We start from the raw sequence: 14,388 nt of genomic DNA on the forward strand, positions 1-14,388 counted from the left end.
CGAATAATTAGTGCTAGGGGGCAACACACCAAATATTTATGGAAAAGCGTCCGGGTGATCTAAAATTTTTCACAAGTGACTTTTTTCTAAAAATAAAGAAATTGGATGACTTTTTCTGTTATTTAACGCTTTGATGTATCAGATCTACTTCGCATTATTGTACCAGTGATCAATACAAGGCAAAATTTTATTGATAATCATTTTTTCTTCCTAACTTTATCTCGAACAACTACATTGACTTAACAAACTGAATGCTAGTGACCTTAGCTCTATAATTACATCGATACCAAATATACGAGTATCTTAAGCTTTTACAACTTGTTCATTAGAGTTTACGTTTGTAATAAGGAAGGTTTAACTAGAAATTACATTGACTGTTATTGGCATTCAGTAAGACTCATTAGGGAGGGTGTAAAACCAAATGAAAGTAATAAATAACAATGTAGCTATACCTGTATATAAAATATATAGGTATATATTTGAGCTTTATTTAGCGCACTAATTATACTATTATTTTAATGTTAATTGCTTGTGTCTTTTTTTTCTCACTGACCAAATGTGACCATTCAGTCATCTAAATTTCAGTATTCATAACCTATCACATTAAGTAAAGAAAACAAAAACAACGGTAAATGGCGAAGCGGACTCGCGTCACTGAGCGTTTCCTGTGAATAGTTAAAGAAATCTATATCTATACTCTATACTAATATATAAAGCTGAAGAGTTTGTTTGTTTGATTGTTTGTTTGTTTGAACGCGCTAATCTCAGGAACTACTGGTCCAAATTGAAAAATTCTTTTTGTGTTGAATAAACCATTTACCGAGGAAGGCTTTAGGCTATAAACCATTACGCTGCGACTAATAGGAGCGAAGATACAATGAAAAATGTGAAAAAAAAAGGGCAGGTATAAATAAATCATAACTTATAATCTTCTACCCACGGGGACGAAGTCGCGGGCAACAGCTAGTTTGATAATAATTTGACCCGCATAAAATTTTTGACAGTACTGACTGGTTTTTGTTGTTATAGCAACAAATTAAATGCATCATCAGTAAAAATTTCAACTGTTTAGCTAACATACGAGTAGTTCATGAGATACGATCTGGTGACCACCGTACCCACGTCAGACTACAGTTCTGTTCCCTTTGGAGACGGAACCTCATAAAGTAATGTATCAAAAAAAGAAAAGGCAGTTTCAAATTTTCTATTAGTGGAAGTAGTCACCCTACTAATATTATAAACGCGAAAGTTTGTACGTGTGGATGTTTGTTCCTCTTTCACGCAAAAACCACTGAACGGATTTAGACGAAACTGGCACACAGATAGTTAATAACCAGGATTAACACATAATATGACAGTTATATCCCAATTTTATGTTCCTGTGGGACATTTTCGTTTTGAAGTGGGCAGGCCTGCGAGCGACAGCTAGTAATAGTATAGTTACAAAAGCATAAAACTGTTTAAAAGTCAAAACATGGCTACTTATGTACTACTTTATTCGAATTCCCCTTTATAATTCAATACGCGAACGGACAACATTTTATTTCAATAAAAAACACTTTTCCATTTATCTACTTTAAAAGTTAACGATTTTTGACCTTCCAGATTGATCGCGTTGACACAATCAGATCAATTTATTGATGATAAATTGACTGGGAGTCTTACTATGATGGGAAAAGATGGCTCCAATAAACCAAGATGGTGGAAAAAGATATTTGACTTTCGATCGTTTTTTGTTGTTACAGTAATAATTTAATCGAAGATAATATCAGTAGCCCTTACGTCCACTTATTCGGAATTCTGTAGAATTGAATAAATAAGAAAGGCAATAAAAATCAACATGTTTTTGAAAGAGCTAAATTGTTCAAGCCAAAAAAGTTGATCCTGTCATGATTAGTTTTTCGTACCCTATGGGTCAAAACAAAACCCTATTATTTCTAAGGCACCGCTGTTTGTCAGTAGTTCCGTTCGTCTGTCATCAGGTTGCGATCCGATATAGATATACATACTTTCATAAATAAAGCTAACCTCCTCTCCCACAATTTATTTGGCACCCGCCCAATTTGTTTTTATTTGTAAGTACTTGTGTGTCCTGAGTCCGACTAGCACTTGACCGGTTATTATGATAGCCAAGTAGCCGAGTGATAGCAATATAGCATTATTTCCAAATCACACTACGTAGTACGACATTTCCTTTTTTACCCCATCATTGGGTAACGGACTTACCTTCCTTCCAATCTTCTCGAAAACAATCACAGCTTCAGTAAATTTTGATGTTTATTACGTAAATTTCACAAAATAACAGAGTTCAACACTTAAATGTGCAATGCTTTCACTTTCTTCTTCGATATCCGTAAGGTCACGATTTAAAACAACCAATACAATATTATATTCCGGACAACGACTACCAATAATATAATAAAAGATTTAAAATTCACACTTGTCATAACTCAAAAATCTTGACACAAATTCGTCTAACGTATCAATTTGATGAATATTTTCTTTTGCATCACAAGGATAGAAACAATAATTATTTAAATCGAGGGAATCAGGTCTCGCCCGAAGACATGATTAAAATGTATAAAAGAGGCAACCTTTTTTTTGTAGAGCCAAAGTCACTAGGGACAGCTGTTGATAATAAAAAAACCGGTCAAGTGCGAGTCGGACTTGCGACGCTGAGGGTTTCGTACAAAAAGGCTGATGGAAAACAAATGAGTAACAATTGGTGATCAATCAAATTTGTGACCGCGGCAAGGTTTGCTTAACCTCCATATTTATTTTAATTTGTTGTTTACTATAACAGTAACATAAATACATCTTTGTAGAAAAAAAAACTATTTATGAGACAGTACGGGCTGGTGACAGACAGATTGACAGAAAAACAGAAATCGAAGCAGAAGCAGTAATAGGGTTCCGTTTTTACCCTTTGGTTACGGCACCCTAAAAGCTAAAGAGATCACAACCGTTTTTTTGAAACATTATAATGATTGATTTAATAATAGTATAATGTTCATTTAGCAAACTGGTTCAAATCCTTATTTGTATGGAAGTTATTAGCATAAGTAATGAAGATATTTTCAATTTTAGACTTTAATGTGACGCAAAAGGCGCCAAACGGCTATCGATTTACTGTTTTTGACCAGTAGTCTGTAATTATCGGGGTCAATGACATGTAGATCTATATCTAAATACCGTATATTAAATACTAAAGGAACATAAAAATTTGTCAATAAAACTCGATCGCTCTATAATTCTGATTAAATGTAACGTTACTCCAAAAGAAACTATTGAAAATTCACACATTCGATACATTCTCAATAGCCAACGAAAGGTCCAAAATCTAAATAATAGCAATAACATCAATAATGAACTCCAACAAAATCCTTACTTCGTCGCATAATTCAAGAAAAAAAACAACAAAAGGAACTTTTTGTTTATGAAAAAAAAGTTTATGGGAAAGAAACCCGAACGCCTAAAAATGTTAGGAGCGCGTCTCACCCGGTACGGGAGCGGAATTTTAAACAGGACTCCTTAAAGGGAACGTCGGGGATGCCTTAGGCTTGATGAAAAACATCCAGACGATGAATCAGAACTCAGTCTGAGACTTAAAATTGTTGGAATTATTGTTTTTGATGAAAATAAGGATGAACGTGATGTTATGGGAGAGATATGTTTGGCTGATATCGTTGATCTTCGTCATGTTTTCACTCAATCATTAATATAGAATTTAAAGGAGCAGTTTCATAAAATCTAATTGAAATACATATAACTAGATAATGTAAATCAAGCACTAGTTTCAGTTCAGACCATTGAGTACAGTTATTTTGTACTACTTGCTGTCAGGGCTACTGTCTACCAAGAAATGAATCGCCAGCTTTTGAAATATAGAATGTAATCCTAGCTAGAAGTAGTCTTATCTGCCCTGATAATTATGCACATGAACCAATTTCCCAGCTCGCTAAAAGAAATTTTATCTGGTAACAATTAGATCGTACAACTGCTTGCCCAACTACTTCTGCTTAAGCTACAAGGTCATCAACTATGTATGTTTTTGTATCGGACAACGTAGAGAAATGATAAATTAATAGCCTTTCAATGCGAACAGATTAATCACAATGTTAATCGGCATAGTCCAAGACACATATTAATTTCATTAATTATTTTTTGCTGTAATTCAAATAAATTTTAACAAGCAACGGTGGAAGCACCTGTTAACAAGCCAATTAAAATCGTATAAAATTAATGGTGACCTAATATTTATTTTATTCTTGTAAACAACTACGGTTCACAATCCTGCAAAGATTCAAATCTGTGATTTGCGGTCTACTTACTAGTACATTATGAACTTGTAAAACTGGATCAATTTCTGTTGCATATATATTATTAAATTAACATTTTCTCTCGCAATTTTCATAAATGGGTCTATTTATCAGATATTGCACAATTTTCTTCTGCATGAAGACATAATTATGTTCAAAAATACAGAACAGAGATTCCCTTGAAAGACAAGGTTTTTAAACACGCTAAATGTCCAGTTAATTCGCGCCTACTTACATTTTAAATCAAGTATTCATGTCCAACTTTTTGTAAATTGTTCAGGTTTACCGTCATAAATTTGTTACGTGGTATACGCCCAACATCGGTAAGAATGGGTGATTATGTAAATGGCGTATAATGACAAGTGTAGGTCCATTAAAACGCGCTTTTTACCATCGATTTGATCGGTAGAGTTCTAAAGAATGGTCCAAATAATGAGACGAAAACAAATACCAATCTTGGCTTCGTGCGCCAAGATTAATTTCACTCTTGCTTTAATTTAAATTTTGTAACGCATTCGAACAATGGTACACCTGTCAAGAAAAGTAGGACGATATTAATAAAAACTCGCAACTTTGTTGAAGCTTTGTCACAGGCTCTGCAAGCCGCTATCATATTAAATATAGCTTAATGGACTTACTGTACTATAAAAGTACCGTCTTTCATACGCAACATTGTTTAAATGAGCTTTCTTGAATAATTTTATAACTTAAATGAGATTGGTTGAACAGTTGAACTATAGATTAAAAAGCAGATAAATCAATTTCTTTTCCTGAATTGTTTTTAAAAGCAATACTTATTACTCCGCACTGAATTAAGTTCACTTTCTTATTTAACAATTTTGTTACAAATTAATTATTTCTTGTCAAAGTTTATAACACGAGCGGAAATTCAAAAGCAATATCTCAAAATTGGTGTTTACCTGAAACGAACTTTCACTTTCAGTTTGTCATTCTTGAATCACTCACGATGATTAATGGTGTACAAAATTATAAGGTGGTCGCGGCTTACGAAATTGCCCGGGAATCGTGGCCCTTGGACCATAAAAATAAAAAACAAGCGATGGTGTGGGAACGTCCCTTTGTACATTACGGAGTTTTGCCCTTTTTTCAATCGAGCGGCAAGGAAGCACGCCCGATCTGATCAAAGTTTTATAACCCACTCACCAATTTTATGGTTTTAATTTCAAACGGGGAAGCTGATAAGTTCACTTTTGATACAGTTTAAAGGAAATTCGAGATGGATAGTGAACACCCGCTTAATTTAAATTTTGTATACAAAAAGAGTCTCTATTGTGAATCGAATGTAGAGGGTGGTATTATTATTTCGGGTTTGGCGCAAGCGAACAAAACAATGCACGGTCTTATGGGAAGGGCAGGCAACCCCTTCCGCAAGTAATTCATGTACACAATTATCGCTCACATTGCGCGAATGTTAGTTTTATTTTTAATGCATAATTAATTGTGTTCGAAAGTACAAAACATTTTAAACAAAGAAAAACGCTATGTCAACAAAAGATAAGATTGTATTTGTATGAGAAGTGTACAAAACAATATAGAGTACGTATAATCAGATTATCATGCAGGTCAGCCGTCCAACATGAATCTAGGCACACATGTCTGGAGCTCGCACAACGTCATTCGCGTCGCTGAGACGTTGCGCGACGGACGTCAGCGCGCGCGCCGCGACCGTTAAAATTCAAATTTCAAACAGTTACTGAACAAAATCGTGACATTGTTATATGGAATAATAAATAAAAAAGTGTTTTTAGTATACGAAACTTTTTGGTATCGGATTTTGTGAGTGAATTTCAGTGATATAAAAATAAATCGTTTGGTTGATCCTGTACTCGTGTGCATGTAGAGACAAGTGGTTGTGACCTTCTGTGTTTTAAAAAAGGAGTTTGTTCTCAAACTTGTACGCAAAAGTGATGGAAATATGAATTCGAAAAAGTTGGAATGTTTTGACCACGACGATTCTGTGGATGATAAGCCAAGTCTCAGCTTTTTAGGTAAGTTTGAATGAGAAATTGTGTAAACAGAAATAGTTTCATTGATAACTTCTGATATTTATGAGTTTGACTATTGATATGAAATTGTGTGCTTGTGATAAACTGTAGGGTTAGAATGCTATTAGTAAGCGTCGGAAACTCAGTGAACTTTATTGCAGAAATCATGACTCCGTAATATACATTATTATCTTTAGATTAGATTTCTACATCAGTAATTTGAAAATCCATTCATGAATACCATAATTGGGATGTCGGATTCAAATTTAAATTCAAATGAGTAGATGCGAGGGTCGACTCTACTTTATTATGAAACTCTACTTCATGTTGCTACTTGTATTTTCATAGAAGTACTAGTAATATTCATTGTTGCCATAAGTACTTCGTTGCTTAAACAAAAGAACTCTGTTTATATGCGTAGTTTGAAACGTAAATTTAATTCTTGCTAGCCAGGTAAAAAAAAAGCAAATTCGGTTTGATATTACATTCATCATTTAAATCCCAACGAAAGTCGGGAAAACGAAAAGCAAAATTTTTAAAACGAGGTTTATGTGACTAGGTACTTCGAAAACACTTGTTTTTGTAATTACAAACGGTTTTAATGGCTTGTCGCTTGAATAAGTTTATACGGCTTACGAGTGATATACTAAAAAGATCGTGTCTTGTGTCTGGCAATTAACCTTCGCAGAAACGACAGCAATTATTCCACTCCATTGAAAGAGTAATATGTGTTTCAAAGTATTTTATAAATGTAAGTTTTTATTCTACATGCCTGCATGTTTCAAGAAATCTCGAAGTTTTTGCTGCACATTATTTATTTATATAGCACTGTTGATTACTGTACACGTCAAAAAAATACATCAGTATATCACCTTAACTGGCATAAGTGTTTCCATTTCAACATAAGTAGTTACTAATGTTTATACACGTTCTTCTTCGTTGCAATTGATATTAAGATCGTGCAATAAGATACCCAGACTAATGACATATGGTAGTCATCTAATTAGACTCATCCATTCATCGTCATAAAAACCTGACGTAATAATCAAAATCCAGTGGTAAAAAACAATTGGATGAAATTGAAAATTTCCCAACATTTCACAATATCACGATGTCGTCTCAATCTGGATATTGTGGGGGTGTATTGACTCATAGACAAATGAAGCCACGTATCCTGGTGTGAGTCAGGTCCGAAGGTTCATAACCCACGCCATAAATATGCCTGTCGGCAGACTGAAGAGTTTATGTAGGTAGTGCAAGTGAAATCCAATATACGTTGCCAACAAGAAATTCGCCATCAACAAAGAGAAGACCAGAATTAAAAGAATGTACGATCAGACTTTAATACGGTTAAAAGTAATTGTAAGAATTGAGGTTTACAATTTCAAAGTGAAATTAGCTTTGTAAGGATTTTGTTTAAGTTTTATTTTGTCTGTAGAGTCATTTAATATGCTGGTGGTATACATTCCTTAAATTACGAATGAAGTTATTTGAATTCGTTTTATCTTTCAATTTTTAATTTTTTCAGACTCCAAGTAGTCAAGACTCAAATTAATATTAGTGCTTTCTTCAATTAGACAAACTTTTTGAATTTTTGATTGAGCCCAGAAGCCAGCTTCCATCAATCAACTGTTGCCACAATAAAGTTCAAAAATCACTTCATCAGCTCCTCTGTTTTACTTTATTCTAGATGTTTCTAAAAAACCGTGTGTAAGAACTGTCGCTGACAGGTACATTGAGGACTCAGTGTAAATGGTAAGGTCCTATAATCTAAGCCCTGATCGAGGCAGTCTCAGTTTTGCTTCAGAAATCTTGATCTTACGATCTTCACGGTGGCTTTTTGCGAACCCAGTTCTATCCCTTTACGACGTAAAATATTGATGCATTTTATTTTAAAGTAGGAATTTTAAAAGGTCTAGTAGAACTTTAGGATTTTCTAGTTTTTGAACTATTATTTGCCAAAACGAGGTCCAAATTCGTCAATTTAATATTGCTTTAAAATTATAAACTATGGGGTTTATAACCTTTCGCATATATTATTTCAGTATGATAAGAATAAATTACTTAAAATAAAACGGACGCCAATTAAAGAGTTAGGCATTGCTTAGAGGTCAAAATTCTTATCAAAATCCTACGAAAAGGTTTCTTACTATCATTTCGAGACCACCAACATACCGGAATCTCAAAAACTAGGTTTAAATGTTTACATCAACTAATTGACAGTGACCTTAATACGTGCCATATTTATGCAAATATTATTGAAAGATGCAAAACACGTATTTTTTTCGAATGTAATGACTTATAATAACGGCGCTTATTCCGTAATCTTCAAGGTCTTTTTCTGTTTGATTAGGATTATCTATTCATAGAATTCTGGATTAGTTATCAATGTAATGTTATTCATTTCTTACTGGAATCTTCAATTTGCGAATAACTGTTCGTTTGCATTTTGATTTCTCACGACTGACAAGCACATCACCTTTAAATATAAATTCTACATCTATATTACTCGAAACTTTTTCTTTCCTGGCAAAACCGTTATTGCTGTTCTCAAAGCTAAGGAAACCAGATTCAGCCTTATCAAGTGCGGTCTAGCCATCCAATTTGTACTACAACATGAGACCAATTAAATAAAAACTGGATGTTCTTGTTCTATAAACATTTCGACTGGTTTAGCTGTTGGCGATTAATTTAATTTAACTTAGCCATGGACTCTTGCAGATTAAATTTAACTGTAATTATCAATTAGATGATAAATTTTATATTTATGTTGCATCGGTTTATCCTAAGGCAGTATTGCCTTGTAGTGGGGTTTTATGGCGTTATTATATCAGTGCATTGCGTAATAAATTATAGAGTAGCAGTAATTTTAATCGTGACTAAATAGTATCTTTGAGATTTAATAATTCATTGCATCTTAAAAGTAAGAGCGGATTTCCAATCGTCTTTTGTTATCGATTAATGACTGTCGGGTAAACCGATGTTAAAACCAAAGAGGCTTTATCTATTGGTTCCAATGAAGACAGACTTTAAGAGTCTAGTGACATATGACTATTTTAAGATATGCATACGCATATGTAGCATATAAAAGAGTCTATATGGCTGTCCTAAGTAGGGTAGCCTTAAAAAGATTGGTAAAAAGTAAAAATCACTGCAACCGTGTTTAAAATTCCGTTCAAATGACCCTATTCGTTCACGAATATATGAATGTGTTTAAAGCTAACGCACATTGCCACCTATTAGTCAAATTGCTTAACCGATTTAGATAAAATATCTCGAGTTTAGCTTATCAACTCGTGTCAGACTTTACGTGTTTGTAAAATAAGTATGATATTTATATTTCCTTGAATATTTTAGTAATCGAAGCCAATGTAGAGATAAGACAAAAATGTTGTTTCTTAGAGATACCAAAATGGACGACATCTTAAGGAAAATTCTGCAGATTGAATATAACTGGAGGGCAACAATAATTCTAGAACATATAAACGTACCACCCGTCTGGTTTATTATTTATTGATGCCAAATAAATTATAGCGTAGGGTTCTACATGAGACCTTAAATCACTAAACTACATCAACTTTATTGTATCAAAATGTAAATCCTACGCCTTTTGATATACGGTTCAAAGTCCATTGCATGACCGTACCCTCATTGCTGTCCCATTTTTTGCAAGTCAACAACGTTCCCTCGAAACACCTGAACATGTTTTTTGTAACACAACAGTTATAATAGATTTTGATACATTATTGTCAAGACTTAGATAGAAATGATGTAATAGTTAAGAAGTCACTTTGCGATGACCTTGATTTGACACAGATCAACAATGCGCGGAAGCGTTTGAGAATTTATTGACAAATAATCACCTTTTTGGATTAATGGATAATATTTTTTATTAAGACGATAAAGAAAATAAAGATGCTGAAGTTATCTTAAACATTGACATGGAAACAGATATTAAAACAAGCAAGGAAACTGCAGAACCAGTCGACTATAATGACGACACTTCTGATAACCTCACTGAACTTTTAACACTTTACCAACCTACTAATGGCTAGAATACTAATAATAAATCTGAAGACGAAACAGAAACGAGTTTGATTAAAGGCATTTCTAATAAATCACGAGCATTCTTGGACGGGATAAGCCAAATCTCGAACGGGACTTTGTCGGTCTTTCAAAGCTAGTAATTGCTAGTTTGTAGATAGTGGCGAGTTTGAATATCGTGGTACTTGGACTTCCACTCTCTCTGCGTATCTCTGTCAAGGTTTGACGTCGAGAGATATGCATGTAGAGGGTGAAAGCTTAGCTTCGGAAAAGGGTTGAGCGTATAACGGAACTGATATTGATGCAGTTTTTGGTTGTTTTGCATATCTCTTCAAAGGGCTTTTTGAAGTAATGAAATTGTAATTCATTTCTAGGTCTCAATACAATACAGCTAGTAGAAGTAATAGAACTTAATTAAACAAAGGGTTACAATATCAGTCTTATGTATTCTTTCAATTGAACAGGACAGGACAACAGGAGACACTTCATAAACTTTAAAAAAAGGTAAGCTAAACAGTGCTACATGCTTACAATAAATTGTTACGACCCCGAAAAAATAACTACAAACAAACAGATCGTAACAAGTTGAGCTCCTGGGCAATACTGAGCATACTGGTTAACTCACACTACAACTACCGAAATCGATTACGAATTCATTTTTCCCATAATCGATTCAATCAAATCGAATAATATTTCTTAAGCACCGAAACTGGCATCGTTTTATAATAAGCTCTTTAATTCCCTTGTATTTGGAAGATTCTTTACAAGATTATCTAATGCTTTGGTGTAATCGTTGGAGCAGCTTACCCACGGTAATAAAAAATGTAGTTATGATATTACATTCAAATCTGTTGAGTAAGTGGTAGGTACTTGACTTTTTATTACAACTTGTACGGCTTAAGTTAACATACAAATCACATTAGTATGGGCAGGACATTTGGGAATCAAACAAACTAACTCTCATAGATACTTTTAGTGGATATTTACCTATGAGTATATTTTTGTAACTCATTAAAAATTTTACATAAGGAATGGAACAAATTGCATTTCAACTTTTTGGATGCGTTTCTGTTTAACAAATTAACTTATAGACTTCTATATGTTTAGAATGAAATGGCATATGAGTGGGAATTTCATGATTTATTTAAACAAATGTCTGCATAAAATCAGAATAACTCAGAAACACTCATTACCTACCACTTGCAAAACCGATAACAGGTATATTGCATCCGTTCGGAGCCCTATTCAATGCTTTCACAATGCACTTTCGCTACGCTTCGCTTTTTGTGTAATATCAATACAAATATTTTACAAAAACCTCTTTGCTTTGACACTGTAATATACTCAAATTGTAGGGAAACTTTACAGGTTAACAAATGAAGCCACAGGATTAAGAAAGTTTGAGAACAATGACAGTGAATTTAAAGACTTACAACGATATTACTACAACGTAATAATAATAATAACCTTTGCTATTTTTAGGTTTCGGTACCCGAAGTGCTAAATGGAATACTACTATTACCAAGGCTACCTGCTTGTCCCTCTGCCCGTCAATCACTGAGCTGTCTGTGATAGCTGATTATGCAGTTCTGTTACCGCTGCAGCTGTAACAAGTAGGGTGACTCTTTTTTTCCAAATTCGATTAAAGACGATAATTATAAGACTTACATCACTATCTTGTCCAAAGAACCGTATTTAATACTCAACATTACAATTCATGTTGTGACTTATTCTAAAAACGTCTAGAATTTTAATCTGACACTTACATTTTCCTATCAGCCAAACTCGAAAAGCACCGCATCGAAATACATGCATAAAAACTAATGATGCTTGACTATATTTTCGTTAAAAAGTGTTAAGTGGGCTAAGTTAAGAATTTCAATTTAATTAACGGCGTGTTTCATTTAAAGATTAGTGCAGTACAAAATGAACGTGGCTTCTAAAAATATGTGGATTATGAAGAAAAGCTGATAATCCCGCGATCTTTATTTCAGTTGTACTTCAAACGAATAGTTAATCTAAAAGAGTAGGAATTTTATGGTAACGGTGTGAACGGAATTCTTAAATCTAAATCCAAATTAAATAATCTCGAAGCAATATTGTGTTTATAATTTGTATCTGCTACTATTAAGATTACTTATGGCTATTAAATAAACTGCTCTTGTCGTACCTAATCATAATTTCGAATAAATTACTATCTTCCACATTATGTACAATTTTTTTCAAACACAAAACGTTCAGTTGTTTGTCACCAAAACAAATATCAAAAGTGACGAGGAATGATGACAAAATCTTTTAACAATCGGCTCTAGCCTATTCTAAATCACTTCTTATATAACCCCTTTCATCCCATTAAGCCTTCTTAATCTTCCATAATCCGTAAACATACAAAGCGAGCAACACATTGGTGCGTGAGCATTCAGTGTGGTCCAACGATTATCAACAAAGGGACCGATGGAACGTGTGCCCAGTCCACGAAGACCGGTACCATTTGAGACTTTTTTCACACCAGTAATGAAGTGGCGATGACTTTGACTGCCCTACCTGTTGAACAAAGACAATAGGCCGACCCTTTTATAAAAAATGAAGATCAACTGCTATTTTTAGATGCCATTTGAAATATTGAAGACGATTCACTGTATTTTAATAGTGACTATCATGATGATGATTCATACCTAAATAATACATCAGTTGAATTACGCGTGGTTAATCATAATCATGAGCTGACTTTAGATGGGTTCGAAATTAGTCGAACAATCCCAATAAATACGTGTGAGAAAACAGTTATATCATAATAATAATAATATAATAATAATAATATCATGGGACAAGTCACACACGGTTATCTGATCCCAAGCTAAGCAGAGCTTGTGTTATGGTAACCAGACAACTGATAAACTTACTTATATATTTCTAAATACATACATATTATAGATAAATTACACCCAGACACCAGAACAAATGATCATGCTCATCACACAACATTTGTCCTGGGCGGGAATCGAACCCACGACCTCCGGTATAGCAGTCAGGGTCACTAACCACTAGACCAACAGGCCCGTCATTTAAGAATAAAACTGAAGACGTTCAACCGATACTAACTATGATTGGAGTACGAGAGAATGTTCGTTTTTAAGCTTGATTAGATTATAATTTGCCATTTACATTATTAACTTTCTCTTCTTTATCTTTCGAACGTGAGTATCCTGTTCCATATAAATGCTCCAAAGCTATTGATTTACAACTATCTCAGATTTACACTTCTAATTCAAGTCATTAAAATACAAACATTGAAAGCTTTAATCAAATATTTAAATTGGAACCGAAACTAGACGTTCAGATGGTTGTTGGAATTCATGTCAATATTTAAATTAAAGGCTTTATTACGACATAGTCGTTTTAAAACTTCGAAGTTAATTAGCTTTGTGTTAAGTGAAATTAAAGTGAATTTGGTATGTCAAAACATTTTGAAACATAAACTTAATGTTTTGACTACTGAATATTTATCACTTCTATGGTGAATATTGTTAGATTCTGAAGTATATCAGTTTGTAAGGCTAGTGACATAGCTACAATAGCTGATTTAATACAAGTACTGAAGTATTTATTATTTGAACAAGAACTAGTCAAAAACATTCATTACCTATGAAATTCAGAAGCCTCATTACGAAACTGTCATTTAATAAGGACTAATATATTCCCCATGACCACAAAACATGTTCATCAAACGTTAAATGGTACGACCAACGACAGCGCAACTCCATACAAATGAGTCACGGATTGTCAACAACAACTTTACTACCAATTGTGTCCTAAATTACAACATAATCAATGCGGCAACCTCTTCATATATCGGTTTAAAGACATTTATTTTCTTATAAAAACTATACAGTTCATTTAAAATAAGATATGCATAACAAATTCAATTAAAATATGGTATCTCTAGCGCTTATTACTATTAATTACGAGATTGCTTACATAAACATTTTCTTTACTTAGAATAAGTTTCTATGTTAAAT

At 33.6% G+C, this 14,388-nt stretch overlaps 1 protein-coding gene across 5 annotated transcripts in view; it reads left to right on the forward strand.

Moving 5' to 3' along the window:
• The window catches only part of LOC113505309 (protein TANC2), a 267,418-nt gene that overhangs the window by 90,181 nt on the left and 162,849 nt on the right, over positions 1–14,388 (forward strand). The window contains exon 1 of one of the 5 annotated variants that reach the window (XM_026887939.1): positions 5,950–6,328. The exons of 3 other annotated variants lie outside the window; for them this stretch is intronic. In XM_026887939.1, the coding sequence (XP_026743740.1) occupies positions 6,256–6,328 (73 nt within the window). In that variant the 5' untranslated portion in view covers positions 5,950–6,255. Of the gene's footprint in view, positions 1–5,949; positions 6,329–14,388 lie in introns of those variants that run through there. One more of the 5 variants, XM_026887940.1, reaches the window with a different exon arrangement.

Source organism: Trichoplusia ni, chromosome 25, assembly GCF_003590095.1.
Source record: "Trichoplusia ni isolate ovarian cell line Hi5 chromosome 25, tn1, whole genome shotgun sequence".
In the NCBI taxonomy this organism is placed as follows: Eukaryota; Metazoa; Arthropoda; class Insecta; order Lepidoptera; family Noctuidae; genus Trichoplusia; species Trichoplusia ni.